General features: G+C 49.3%; 1 protein-coding gene across 5 annotated transcripts in view; it reads left to right on the top strand.

Moving 5' to 3' along the window:
- LOC140393197 (U6 snRNA-associated Sm-like protein LSm1) overlaps nucleotides 1-12,359 on the top strand; it is a 53,751-nt gene extending 41,392 nt beyond the window's left edge. For all 5 annotated transcript variants that reach the window (XM_072479359.1, XM_072479360.1, XM_072479361.1 and 2 more), the window contains 2 exons: nucleotides 10,752-10,867; nucleotides 11,742-12,359. In XM_072479359.1, the coding sequence (XP_072335460.1) occupies nucleotides 10,752-10,867; nucleotides 11,742-11,912 (287 nt within the window). In that variant the 3' untranslated portion in view covers nucleotides 11,913-12,359. The remainder of the gene's footprint in view (nucleotides 1-10,751; nucleotides 10,868-11,741) is intronic.
- The last annotated feature ends 242 nt before the right edge of the window (nucleotides 12,360-12,601 follow it).

Raw genomic sequence — 12,601 nt, 5'->3', positions numbered from 1 at the left:
AAACCCCATAATACTCCTGCCTACTCTCTTAAAAAAGGCCTTGGTGATCACGATGGGAAGGCACTGAAACACAAAAAGAAACCTCGGAAGGACCACCATTTTGACCGACTGCACTCCACCCGCTAGCGAGAGCGGTAACATGTCCCATCTTTTGAAATCCTCCTCCATCTGCTCCACCAACCTCGTCAGATTCAGTTTATGAAGGGCCCTCCAACTCCTGGCTATCTGGATCCCCAGGTACCGAAAGCTCCCCTCCGCCCTCCTCAGCGGTAGATCGCCTATCCCCCTTTCTTGCTCCCCTGCCTGTACTACAAAAAGCTCACTCTTCCCTACATTGAGCTTATAGCCCGAAAAATCCCCAAACTCCCTTAGAGTCTGCATGACCTCCACCATCCCCTCCACTGGATCCGCCACATACAGCAACAGGTCATCCGCATAAAGCTACACCCGATGTTCTTCTCCCCCTCGGACCACCCCCCTCCATTTCCTAGACTCCCTCAATGACATGGCCAAGGGTTCGATCGCCAATGCAAACAACAGGGGGGACAGGGGGCACCCTTGCCTCGTCCCACGGTACAGCCGAAAGTACTCCGACCTCCGCCAATTCGTCACGACACGCCACCGGGGCTCTGTAAAGGAGCCTAACCCAACTAATAAACCCTCCCCCGAACCCAAACCTACGCAGCACTTCCCAGAGGTACTCCCACTCTACTAGGTCAAAGGACTTCTCCGCGTCCATAGCTGCCACTATCTCCGCCTCTCCCTCCACCGATGGCATCATTATCACATTTAAGAGCCGCCGCACATTGGTGTTTAGTTGCCTGCCCTTTACAAATCCCGTCTGGTCCTCGACACAGTCCTCGATCCTTGCAGCCAGCACTTTTGCCAGCAACTTAGCATCCACGTTGAGGAGCGAGATCGGCCTGTACGATCCACATTGCAGTGGGTCCTTGTCCCGCTTTAGGATCAAAGAAATCGTCACCTCCGACATTGTCGGGGGCAGGGTCCCTTCCTCCCTTGCCTCATTAAAGGTCCTCACTAGTATCGGGGCCAACAGGTCTACGTACTTCCTGTAGAACTCCACCGGGAACCCGTCCGGTCCCGGGGCCTTCCCTGCCTGCATACTCCCCAAACCCTTGCTTAGCTCCTCCAACCCAATTGGTGCCCCCAAACCAGCCACCTCTTGCTCCTCCACCCTCGGGAATCTCAGTTGGTCTAGGAATCGTCTCATCCCCTCTTCTCCCGCTGGGGGCTGCGATCTGTACAGCTCCTCATAGAAGGCCTTGAATGCCTCGTTTATTTTCATCGCACTCCGCACCGTGGCTCCCCTTCCATCCTTGACTCCCCCTATTTCCCTCGCTGACATCCTCTTACGGAGCTGGTGTGCCAGCATCCGACTCGCCTTCTCCCCATACTTGTAGGTCGCCCCCTGCGCCTTCCTCCACTGTGCCTCTGCCTTCCCTGTGGTCAACAGATCAAACTCCGTCTGGAGACGTCGTCTTTCCCCAAGTAATCCCCCCTCAGGGGCCTCTGCGTATCTCCTGTCCACTCTTAAAATCTCCCCCACTAACCTCTCCCTTTCCATGCCCTCTATCTTCTCCCTCTGAGCCCTGATGGAGATTAGCTCTCCCCTGATCACCGCCTTCAGCGCCTCCCATACCACCCCCACCCACACATCCCCGTTGTCGTTGGCCTCCAAGTACCTTTCGATGCACCCCCTCACCTTCCCACACACCACCTCATCTGCCAGCAGTCCCACATCCAGCCGCCACAGCGGGCGTTGGTCCCTCTCCTCTCCCAACTCCAGTTCCACCCAGTGCGGGGCGTGATCTGAAACGGCTATGGCCGAATACTCCGTTCCCTCCACTTTCGGGATCAACGCCCTGCCCAGAACAAAAAAATCTATCCGGGAGTAGGCTTTATGCACGTGGGAGAAAAAGGCCTGCGGCCTGGCAAACCTCCACGGGTCCACCCCCCATCTGATCCATAAACCCCCAAAGCACCTTGGCCGCCGCCGGCCTCTTTCCAGTCCTTGATCTGGAGCGGTCCAGTGCTGGGTCCAACACCGTATTGAAATCCCCCCCCCCATTATCAGGCCTCCTACCTCCAGGTCCGGAATGCGCCCCATCATGCGCTTCATGAATCCAGCATCATCCCAGTTCGGGGCGTATACATTTACCAATACCACCCACGTCCCCTGCAACTTACCGCTCACCATCACATATCGCCCTCCGTTGTCCACTACGATATTCTTGGCCTCAAACGACACCCGCTTCCCCACCAATATTGCCACCCCTCTATTTTTTGCCTCCAGCCCCGAATGGAATACCTGTCCTACCCATCCCTTTCTTAACCTGACTTGTTCCGCCACCTTCAAATGTGTCTCTTGAAGCATGACCACGTCTGCCTTCAATCCCTTTAAGAGTGCGAACACTCGGGCCCTCTTCACCGGCCCATTCAGGCCCTCACATTCCACGTTATCAGCCGGATTCACCCACCGACTAGCCATCTCCTTTTCTAGGCCAGTCCCGTGTCCGCGCCGCCCTCACCCTCCAGTCCCCCAGCCGGGAGAGCCCCGCCCCGACCACCTCTTCTGTGTCCCATTCCCCTTCCGCCTGTGCAGCAGCAACCCCCCCCCCACCGCTAGACCCATGTCTAGCTTTTTTGCTCCCCCCATATCACTCCCGTAAGTCAGCTGACACCTGCTGACCCCGGCCTCCCCCGCCGTCCCATTGACCTCCCCGTGTGGGAATCTCCCAATCAGTGTGCGTTCCTCCATTCCCCCTCCCGCCTTTCTTCCCTAGCGCGGGAAAAACCCCGCGCTTTCCTAAGCCTACCCCGCCCCCTCTGGCGCAGCTCCTGTCGCGGCCTTGTCTCTCTCCCCCAGCCCATGTAACATTTCCTGCGCGTGATTGACCCCCGATATACAACAACTATCAAACATTCCCCCCACCCTCACAAACCCTCAGTTTGAGTCCAACTTTTCGGTTTGAATAAAGGTCCACGCCTCTTCAGGCGTTTCGAAATAATGGTGCTGATCCTTGTGTGTGACCCACAGTCGCCCTGGCTGCAGCATTCCGAATCTCACTCCTTTCCGGGGCAACAGCGCCTTGGCCCGGTTGAAGCCCACTCTCCTCTTTGCAACCTCCGTGCTCCAGTCCGTGTATATTCGGATCTCCGCATTGTCCCACCTGCTGTTCCGCTCCTTCTTGGCCCATTTCAAGACCCTCTCTCTGTCCGTGAAACGGTAAAACCTCACCACCGTCGCCCTTGGCGGCCCGTTTGCCTTGGGCCTCCTCACCAGCACCCGGTGTGCCCCATCCAGCTCCAGCGGCCTTGAAGGGGCCTCCGCACCCATCATCGCCTCGAGCATCGTGCTCGTATATGCCCCGGCATCGGCCCCCTCCACTCCTTCAGGGAGACCCAGGATCCGCAGGTTCTTTCTCCTCGACATGTTCGCCAGGTCTTCGAATCTTCCCGCCCACCTCTTGTGCAGCGCCTCGTGCTCCTCCACTCTCGTCGCCAGGCCCAAGATCTCATCCTCATTCTCACTGACTCTTTTCTGCACCTCCTGGATCTTTACCTCGTGGGCCTTCTGGATCATCCCTAGTCCCTCAATCGCCGACAACATAGGCGCCAACATCTCCTTCCGCAGCTCCTCAAAGCAGCGCTTGATGAACTCCTGCAGCTCCGGCCCGCACTCCGCTTTGTCCCCGGCCGCCGCCATTTTGCTTTTCTTCCCTCGCTTCTCCCGCTGCTCCAATGCCGCATTTTTGGTCGTTTCACTTCTGGTCCGGTCCATAAAAGTTGAAGGGGGACCTCGCTCTTCCCTTCCCCACGGGTCGTCTTCAAACAAATTCCCGTTGGGGCTCCTCTAAAGAGCCCGAAAGTCCGTGATAGCGGGAGCTGCCGAATCGTGCGGCATAGCTCCGCATAGCCGCAACCGGAAGCCAGGAAGCCCCTTTATCAACACACCCTAAATGCGCAGCTGGTCTGTGACTATGACATGCGCATAATGCATGTGTGTGCCCGTTGCCCGGGGAGTGTACATGACAGCTTCATCCTTGGCCAGTCCCAGATCCCTGGACTGTTCGAGGGACACCTAGGCAGCAGGGATGGCTCCTCGGGGACTCGAAGACCCGATACAACGAGGCACACACTGCGACTCACGCAGCGATTGAGTGGAGCATTGGACTCCTGATGATATGTTTCTACTGCCTGGACAGGTCCGGTGCAGCCCTGTAGTATAGCCTCAGAGGGTCTCCTGCATTGTGGATGTTTGCTGCGTCCTCCACAACCTTGCTCTGCAAGCATGTGAGGAGCTGCCGGAGGAGAACTTGGAGCAGCACATGTCCTCAGACGAGGAGGAAATGCAGCTGGGTGATGAGGAGGAGCCTGCAGAGGAGGTCAGGGTGAGCATTTGCAGGAGAGCTAGAAACGCCCTAATCGCCTCATGCTTCATGGAGGAGGACCAGTTGGATGGACACCTTGGTGCCCTGGGTTTAGGGGGTGGGGCGGGGAGGAGGGACACCACTCATTATTCAGGGAGCTGTGGATGGGGAGTCCACAAGTCCCCGTTGACCATTCAATGCAGCAGGGTGAGGATAACTTGCAGTGAGGAAAGATCTGTGACTCTCCTCAGAGACCCTGCTAATGCCTGACTCCTGTCTCTCTGATGCCAGCATGCAGCCTCCTGGCTCACGTCAGAGTGAGGATGAGCGCATACATTCTTCTGTCCTTATGCTTTAATGGGGGATTTGGGGCAAGGGTCTAGAACTCCCTGCATCATGACTGAGTGCTGTCACTGCAAATGAAACAGTTGCACTGAGACGTCCTCATTGCTTTGAGGGCATTCCCAGGGGCTTTTCAGTGGAAGGCCCAGGGCTGTACACCAGCGGATCCTCCTGCCTTTGGGTGCTTGTACACCCTTCGGTCACTCCATAGGAAAGAGGGGCAGCTGGAGTGAGATCCTAAAGCCCCTTCATCCTTTGACGCTGGCACTTGTGGATGCCCACCAGTTGATGCCCTCAGCCATGTAGCTCATGGATTGAGAAGGCTGCAATAGGCTTTGGGATTCCTCCATTCGGCCTTGCAGTAGCGGGAGTGTCACTGACACCCCTTCCTGGTATTCCCGGCTCTACCTTTGCACCTCAGGCAGCTGAGGGACGAATGGCACCAGAGGCACGGCACCTAGCTGGGACATAGCTGAGTTCTGGGATCCGGAAGACCTCCGACATCCGATCCCTGGTGGGACCTTCCTGCCTCCGCCTGATGTTTATCAGCAGCAACGTGGTGCCCCCAAATGTTGATCCAGAAGCCTACCCCCACCGATGTGTGTGTCTCTGCACTTGTGGAGGATGTGGGTGACAACCGGACGCATCATCTGTGTCCTCCTCCGACATCTCCTCTGAACTTGTGTCATGGCTTGGTGCGGGATCCCTGCTGGTGGACGGGCCAGGCTGCTTGGGTGATTTTCCTGCATGGTCTTAGTACGTGGTAAGGGCAAAGGTCTGGGTTGGGCAGCTGGATGAAAGTGCAGCGGTTCCTCACTTTTCTCTCTGAGGCCCACCTCGCTCTCCACAAGGCCCACTCCTGCTTCTCCCCTACGAGCTCCAGAGCCCTCTTCTCAAAAGGAGTAAAGCTCCGCCATGCCACCGCCCGCCTTCGCTCACTCATGGTGGTTGTGAGCGAGTTTATCCTGCAGGAGGGGATGATGGAGTTGGAGCCTGCCGGCGATGATACCTGGCATGTGTGGACACTGTGTTAAGCAGGGATGAGTTGTGAAGAAGATAGTACCAGGGATGATGAGGAAATTTGGGGGAGGTCGGATGGTGGGACCCTGCTAGGTGTCAGCATTTAATGCGGTACGGTAGCACAGTGGTTAGCACTGTTGCTTCACAGCGCCAGGGTGCCAGGTTCGATTCCCAGCTTAGGTCACTGTCTGTGCGGAGTCTGCACGTTCTCCCCGTGTCTGCGTGGGTTTCCTCCGCGTTCTACGGATGTGTTGTTAGGTAATCTGGACTTTCTGAATTCTCTCTCTGTGTACCCGAACAGGCGCCGGAATGTGGCGACTAGGGGCTTTTCACAGTAACTTCATTGCAGCCTACTTGTGACAATAAAGATTATTATTTAATTTGGGGTCAAAGTGGCATGGGAGGAGTGACTGAAGGCGGGAGTGGTGAAGGAAAGCGAGACACACTTCCCCTGGCAGAACGGAAGAGGCCATTAATTTTTCTGCGACATTGCACCCGTGTCCTCTTGTAGAGGGTGCTGGCAGTCACCGGTGCCACTTGCTGGAGGGTCCCTTGCCAGCCTGCAGGTAGATTGTCGGCCTTCTCTCCTCAGCGGCATCAAGCTGGTGGGTGAGGGGGCCGCCCATGAAGCGGGGAGCAGGCCTTTTTGCTGCCATCCTCCTGGCTTGACTGTCAACGAGTGATTTGGAGCTGTTTAAATACAGCGCCCCTTTGATAAAACTGTTCAGATAACCCCCGAGCTGGACAAATCAGATGGTTCACACCATAGGCGTGGCGTTTTTCCCGCAAGGAATCTTTTTACTTTCAAAGTGCCTAAAAGTTGCAGTCCGGATCGCGTGACGGGGCCAGCGGAATTCACACCAGCTTTCCGCCGAAAGTGGCGCTTCGCCAAATTTGGGGGAAATTTCACTCACAGTATTTAAATGCCACTGTGTAATTCAACTACATACTGTTAACACATGCAATTGCTGAGAAGATACATTCAATAAACGGTTGATGAAGCTACATTTGGTGGATTTCTACAACTTTAGATCTAGTAGAAACATTGCAACAGCTTTCACAATTGTTTGCCTATCTGTTTCAACGGGTAACCTTTTAGGAGTTGAATATGTTATTAGTTCATACAACTTTGATTATAAAAGCAAACGGAAAAGTAAATACTGAATTAATTTTATGTATGTGTGCTATGAAAGTTCAAAAAATCTCAGTCCAAATTGCTGTGTCATTTATCAAATATCCCCTGAGATGTAAATTAATGAGGCTAATCCTAGTGACATTTCCACCCTAACAGATCTAGGTTAGTAATGTTGTCCTTTAAACTTTAAATAGAGCAGCGCAGCAAGGGCCAGTGGCCCAGAGCACTAAAGAGAGTGAGCCTGGTGGGAAGCAGCTGATCGGAGCACGGGAAAACTTTAAATAGAGCAGCACAGCGAGGGCCTGAGGCACCAAGCACTGGAGAGAGTGAGCCTGGTGGGGAGAAGCTGATTAGGGGGCGGGAAAACATTAAATAGTGCAGCACAGCGAACCTTCACTGAACCCAGAGGCAAAGCTCCTGTGGTAACGTCAGGATTCAGAGTTGTAAACAACTGCAACAAGTCAAAGCTAAATGTTCTTTTTCTGAATGCATGAAGCATTTGCCACAAGGTAGATGAGTTGATAGCAGAGATAGCAACATATGAGTATGATGTATTAGCTATTACTGAAACGTGGTTGCAGGGTGACCAGGATTGGGTGCTCAACATTCCTGGGTATACAATTTTACAAAAGAAAAGGACAAAGGGAAAAGTAGGTGGGTGGCGTTGTTAATCAAGGAAGGTTTCAGAGCAATGCTGCGTCGGGATATAAAGGCAGTGGATAGTGATCGTTTGGGTTGCGTTCATGAATAGCAGGGGAATGAAGACAAGAGTGGAAGTGATCTGGAGACCCCCAAAATGTGTCCTCAAGAGGTCAGAGCATAAATGTGGAAAAATCAGGGCATATTTGAAGGGAACTGCAATTATCATGGGAGATTTTAATCTCCATATTGATTGGAAAAACCAAATCGACAAGGGTAGCGTAGAAGAAGAATTTGAGGAGCGCATCAGGGATTGGTTTTTAGAGCAGTATGTTGTGGATCCTATCCGGGAGCGGGCTATCTTAGATTTGGTTTTGTGTACTGACGAAGGAATAATAAGGGACCTTGTGGTTAAAGATCGCTTGGGGATAGTGACCACAATATGATAGAATTGCAGCTACAGTTTGAGGGCGAACGCCATAGGTCCAGAATCAGCGTCTTCAACATAAATAAGGGCAATTATAATGGTGTGAGGGAGGAGTTGTCAAGGGTGAACTGGGTAAACAAGCTAAGATGCAGGCCAGTAGATGAGCAGTGGCAGATATTCAAACAGCTGGTCCATAAGGCTCAGCAGGAGTTTATTCCAATCAAAATGAGGGATTTCACGAGAAAGTGGCAAAATCTATGTTTAACAAAGGAGGTCAAGGATAACGTTAAATTGCTAAGTAGGATATACAGAGTAGCAAGGGATAGTGATAGACCAGAGTCATAGAATCATAGAATTCCTACAGTGCAGAGGGAGGTCATTCAGCCTATCTAGTCTGCATCGACCCTCTGAAAGGACACCCTATATAGGCCAATCCACATCCTGCCCCTTTAACCCAGTAACCCCACCTAACCTTTTTGCGGCACTTAAGGGACAATTTAGCATGGCTAATCCACCTAACCTGTACATCTTTGGACTGTGGGAGGAAATCGGAGCACCTGGGGGAAACCCACACAGACACAGGGAGAACATACAAAGTCCACATAGTACCCCAAGGCCGGGATTGAACCAGCAGTGCTAACCACTGTGCCACCGCACCGCCCCAGGACTAGGACATTTTGAGGATCCAGCAGCAAAAGACTAAAAAGCTTAAAAGAAGGGAGAAAATGGATTTTGAGAGGAAACTTGCATGCAGTATAAAAACAAACAGTAAGAGTTTCTGTGGATATATAAATCAGAAGTGGGCGGCTCAGGTAAATGTGAACAAGTGTGCTAAATTAATAATAATAAACAAAGAATTGGCGTATATGCTAAATACATTTTTTGCATAGCCTTCACCATGGAAAACATTGCAAATATCCCTAAGATATCAGATGGGCTAATTTCAAATAACATTGTAGAACTTACAAAAACCCTAATCCCAAGGGATAGAGTATTCGAGAAGCTCAAGCAGCTAATGTGGACAAGTCGGCAGGACCCGATGAACTGCACTCTCGGCTACAGAGATAGTAGACCAATTGATTGAAATTTTTTGTAACTCGCTAAATTCTGGAAGGCACGGAAGATTGGAAAACAGCAAATATGACTCCCTTGTTCAAAAAGGGAGGAAGGCAGATGGCAGGGAACTATAGGCCAGTTAGTTTAACATCTATTTTTGGTGAGATATTGGAGTCAATAATCAAAGAGGAAATAGCTAATCATTTAGGAAATCTAAACATAATCAGACCTAGTCCACGTGGCTTTATGAAAGGTAAATCATGTTTGATGAATTTGCTCAAATACTTTGAGGATGTGACCGGGAAAGTAGATACAGGGGAGCCTGTGTATTTAAATTTCCAAAAGGCATTTGACAAGGTGACACATAAGAGGCTGGTATTTAAAGTAAAAGCCCATAGAATTAGAGGAAGTGTGTTAGCATGGATTGAAACTGGCTGTCACATAGAAAACAGAGAGCTCCCAGAATAAATGGGTCGTTTTCAGAGTGGAAAGATGCAACTAGCGGAGTACCCTAGGGATGAGTACTTGGTCCGCAATTATTCGTTAGTTGAATGACCTGGAGGAAGGAACAGAATGCAAAGTTTCCAAATTTGCAGATGATACGAAAATAGGTGAAAGAGCATGTTGTCACGAGGATATTGTGATTCTGCAACAAGACATAGATAGATTGAATGACAGGGTGAAAACTTGGCAAATGGAGTTTAATGTCGGGAAGTGTGTGGTCATACACTTCAGTAGGAGGAATCAAAAGACAGCTTATTATCTAAATGGAGAGAGACTGCAGGTGATTGAAGATCAGAGGGATCTAGGTGTTCCAGTGTATGAATCACAAAAAGCTAGCAGGCAGATGCAAGAAGGAGTTAAGAAGGCAAACAACATTTAGGCCTTTACTGTAATGGAATTGGAGTTTAAAAATGGGTAGGCATTGTTGCAACTGTGCAGGGTGTTGGCTAGGTCTCTCCTGGAATACTGCATGCCGATTTAGTCGCCTTACCTAAAAAAGGATATAGTAACATTGGAGGCAGTCCAAAGGAGATTCACCAGGCTAATTCCTGGGGTGAGAGCGTTATCCTATCAAGAGAGACTAAATAATCTGGATCTGTATTCCATGGAGTTTAGAAGAGTGAGGGGTGACCTCCTGAGAGGGCTTGACAGGTTAGATGGTGAGATGTTTTCATTAGTGAGAGAGTCTCAAACAAGGAGACATAACTACAAGATAAAGGGCTGGTTATTTAAAACAGGTGTGCAGAAATTTCTTCTCACAGAGGGCGGTGAATCTCTGGACCTCTCTTCCTAGAGTTTGGTGGAGGCTGAATCGTTAGAAGTACTTAAAGTGGAGGTGGATAAATATTTGATAGATCGAGGAATAGAGGGCTATGGGGAAAAGGAGTTGATGCTGGCATAGATTAACCATAATCATATTGAATGGCTGGTCAGATTTGAAGGGCCTGGTGGCATACTCCTGCTTCTATTTCTTGTGTGTTCCTCTAGTCTCTTCTGGCCAAGTTTCTTATTTTGCATTTCACTGTGATTTTTAAATATATTGTTTTGAGAGAGCCAGATTGGGTTAAGAGTGGTCCAGCTCTTGAATTGCAGTGCAGTTAATTGTAACTTAAAAAAAGGTTTTGATTTTATTGATAACCCTCCAGTGATTTTCTTCATGCATTGATGTAACTCTTGAAAAAAGAGCCTTTGCTAAACTTGCAGTAATTATGCTTATTGCTACCTTACTGTGTTGCAGCTAATTTGGTTCTTCACCGGACAGTGGAACGAATCCATGTAGGAAGGAAGTACGGTGACATTCCCAGAGGAATTTTTGTTGTCCGAGGAGAAAACGTGGTCCTTCTGGGAGAAATAGTACGTCTTTAATAACTGATTTTGGCTTCATTCTTTTTGAATAACTGCATCACCAGAAAATTGGAGAATAACTTTAAATGAAAATTCAGCATTGCACAATTTAATTAATTGTCAATTAGACCACTTATTTCCACCTCTGTAACAGTGCCAAACTTCCCCATAAGTTAATCTTCTGCTGGTACCCCCATTCATGCTTTATTACCTCTGGTTTCAACAATTCAAACACACTTCTGGCTGGTCTTCTCACATTCTATCCTCTGTAAACTTGAGGTCATCCAAAACTCTACTGCCCGTATCTTAGCTCACAGCTAAATCTCGGCCCCGTATCACCCCTGTGTTCACTGACCTACAATTGATCCAGGCCAAACAACATCCTGATTTTAAAATTCTCATCCTTGTTTTCAAACACCAACATGACCTCGATCCTCCCTATCTGCAATCTCATCCACCCGCACAATACTCCAAGATGCCTTCTCTCCTCTAATTGTGGCCTCTCGTGCATCCCCAATGTTAAATGCTCCACCACGCGTGGTTGTGTCTTCAATTGCCCAAGCCGCAAGTTTGAGAATACTTCTGTTTCTCCACCTCGCTTCTCTTCTTTAGGACACTCCTTAAAACCTTTGACCAAGCTTTTCATCATCTGACCTAATATCTCCTTATGTGGCTCAGTCATACTCTGTTTTACAGTGCTCCTGTGAAATATCTTGGGATGTTTCATTATGTTAAAGGTGCTGGATAAATTTACGTTGTTGAGATTGTTATGAGATTGAGATCTGCCACACTTTCCCTCTAGTTTACTGAGCAAAGTAATTGCCTCACTGTGTTTAAATCCCTTGCTGTATTTGCTTTCCTTAAATGGCTGATGTTTTTACAGGATCTGGAAAGGGAGACAGATACTCCCTTACAGAAAGTGTCTATTGAGGAGATCCTGGAAGCTCAACGAGTTCAGCAGCATGAAAAACAAGAAGCCGAAAAGGCAAAAAGTGAAGCTTTGAAAGAGCGAGGATTATCTATCCCCCGTACAGATACTCTTGATGAATACTAAAGCAAGAGGTCACTTAAAGAGTACAATACCAGACTTTGGCACACCACCTTTTTCTTTAAGTGACTGGAATTGCTAAGTTTCCTGACTGAAGTGGGAGAGATTGTATCTATAAGATGAATGAACCGCAAATGTAAAAAAAAAGTTTTTAAAACCATTCTACAATGGTGATGATGGACTAGCTGTGCTTTTTTACAAGGCAGTGCACAAAGCATTAGAAAGAATGCATTGAGTTAATTTACGGGTTCTTGGAGTTCACCCTATTGGCCTGAAAATGTAACAATAAAAGACCTTCGCCACAATGAAGCTTTAGTCGCACATGATGGGTTTTCCATTCAGCGAAAGGATGCGCCCTTCTAATCAATGCATTGTTTGTAGGTAGGTTTTTCTTACATAGATTAACTTTCTGTGTATTTGCTAAAAATAAAAATATCATTTTTTAATAAATTATATAGTTTCAACTCATCCCTTTGCTAATTGTGGGACCTTGTGCATAAATTAGCTATCTTCCTGGAATCAAAAATAATGATGACAACACTTCAAAAGTAAATCATTGGGTGCGATTCAGTGGCCTCGTTGTGCCCGACTTGATGTTGGGAGGTGGCCGTTGAATCTTGCGAGAGGCCTCGGGTGAGATTTGCGACGCTTGAAACGTCTCACGTGATTTAACAAAATTGCGCAAGACATCACGA

Source organism: Scyliorhinus torazame, chromosome 16, assembly GCF_047496885.1.
Source record: "Scyliorhinus torazame isolate Kashiwa2021f chromosome 16, sScyTor2.1, whole genome shotgun sequence".
In the NCBI taxonomy this organism is placed as follows: Eukaryota; Metazoa; Chordata; class Chondrichthyes; order Carcharhiniformes; family Scyliorhinidae; genus Scyliorhinus; species Scyliorhinus torazame.
The sequence above is the reverse complement of the archived record's forward strand: the minus strand, read 5'-3'. Positions and strand labels throughout refer to the sequence as shown.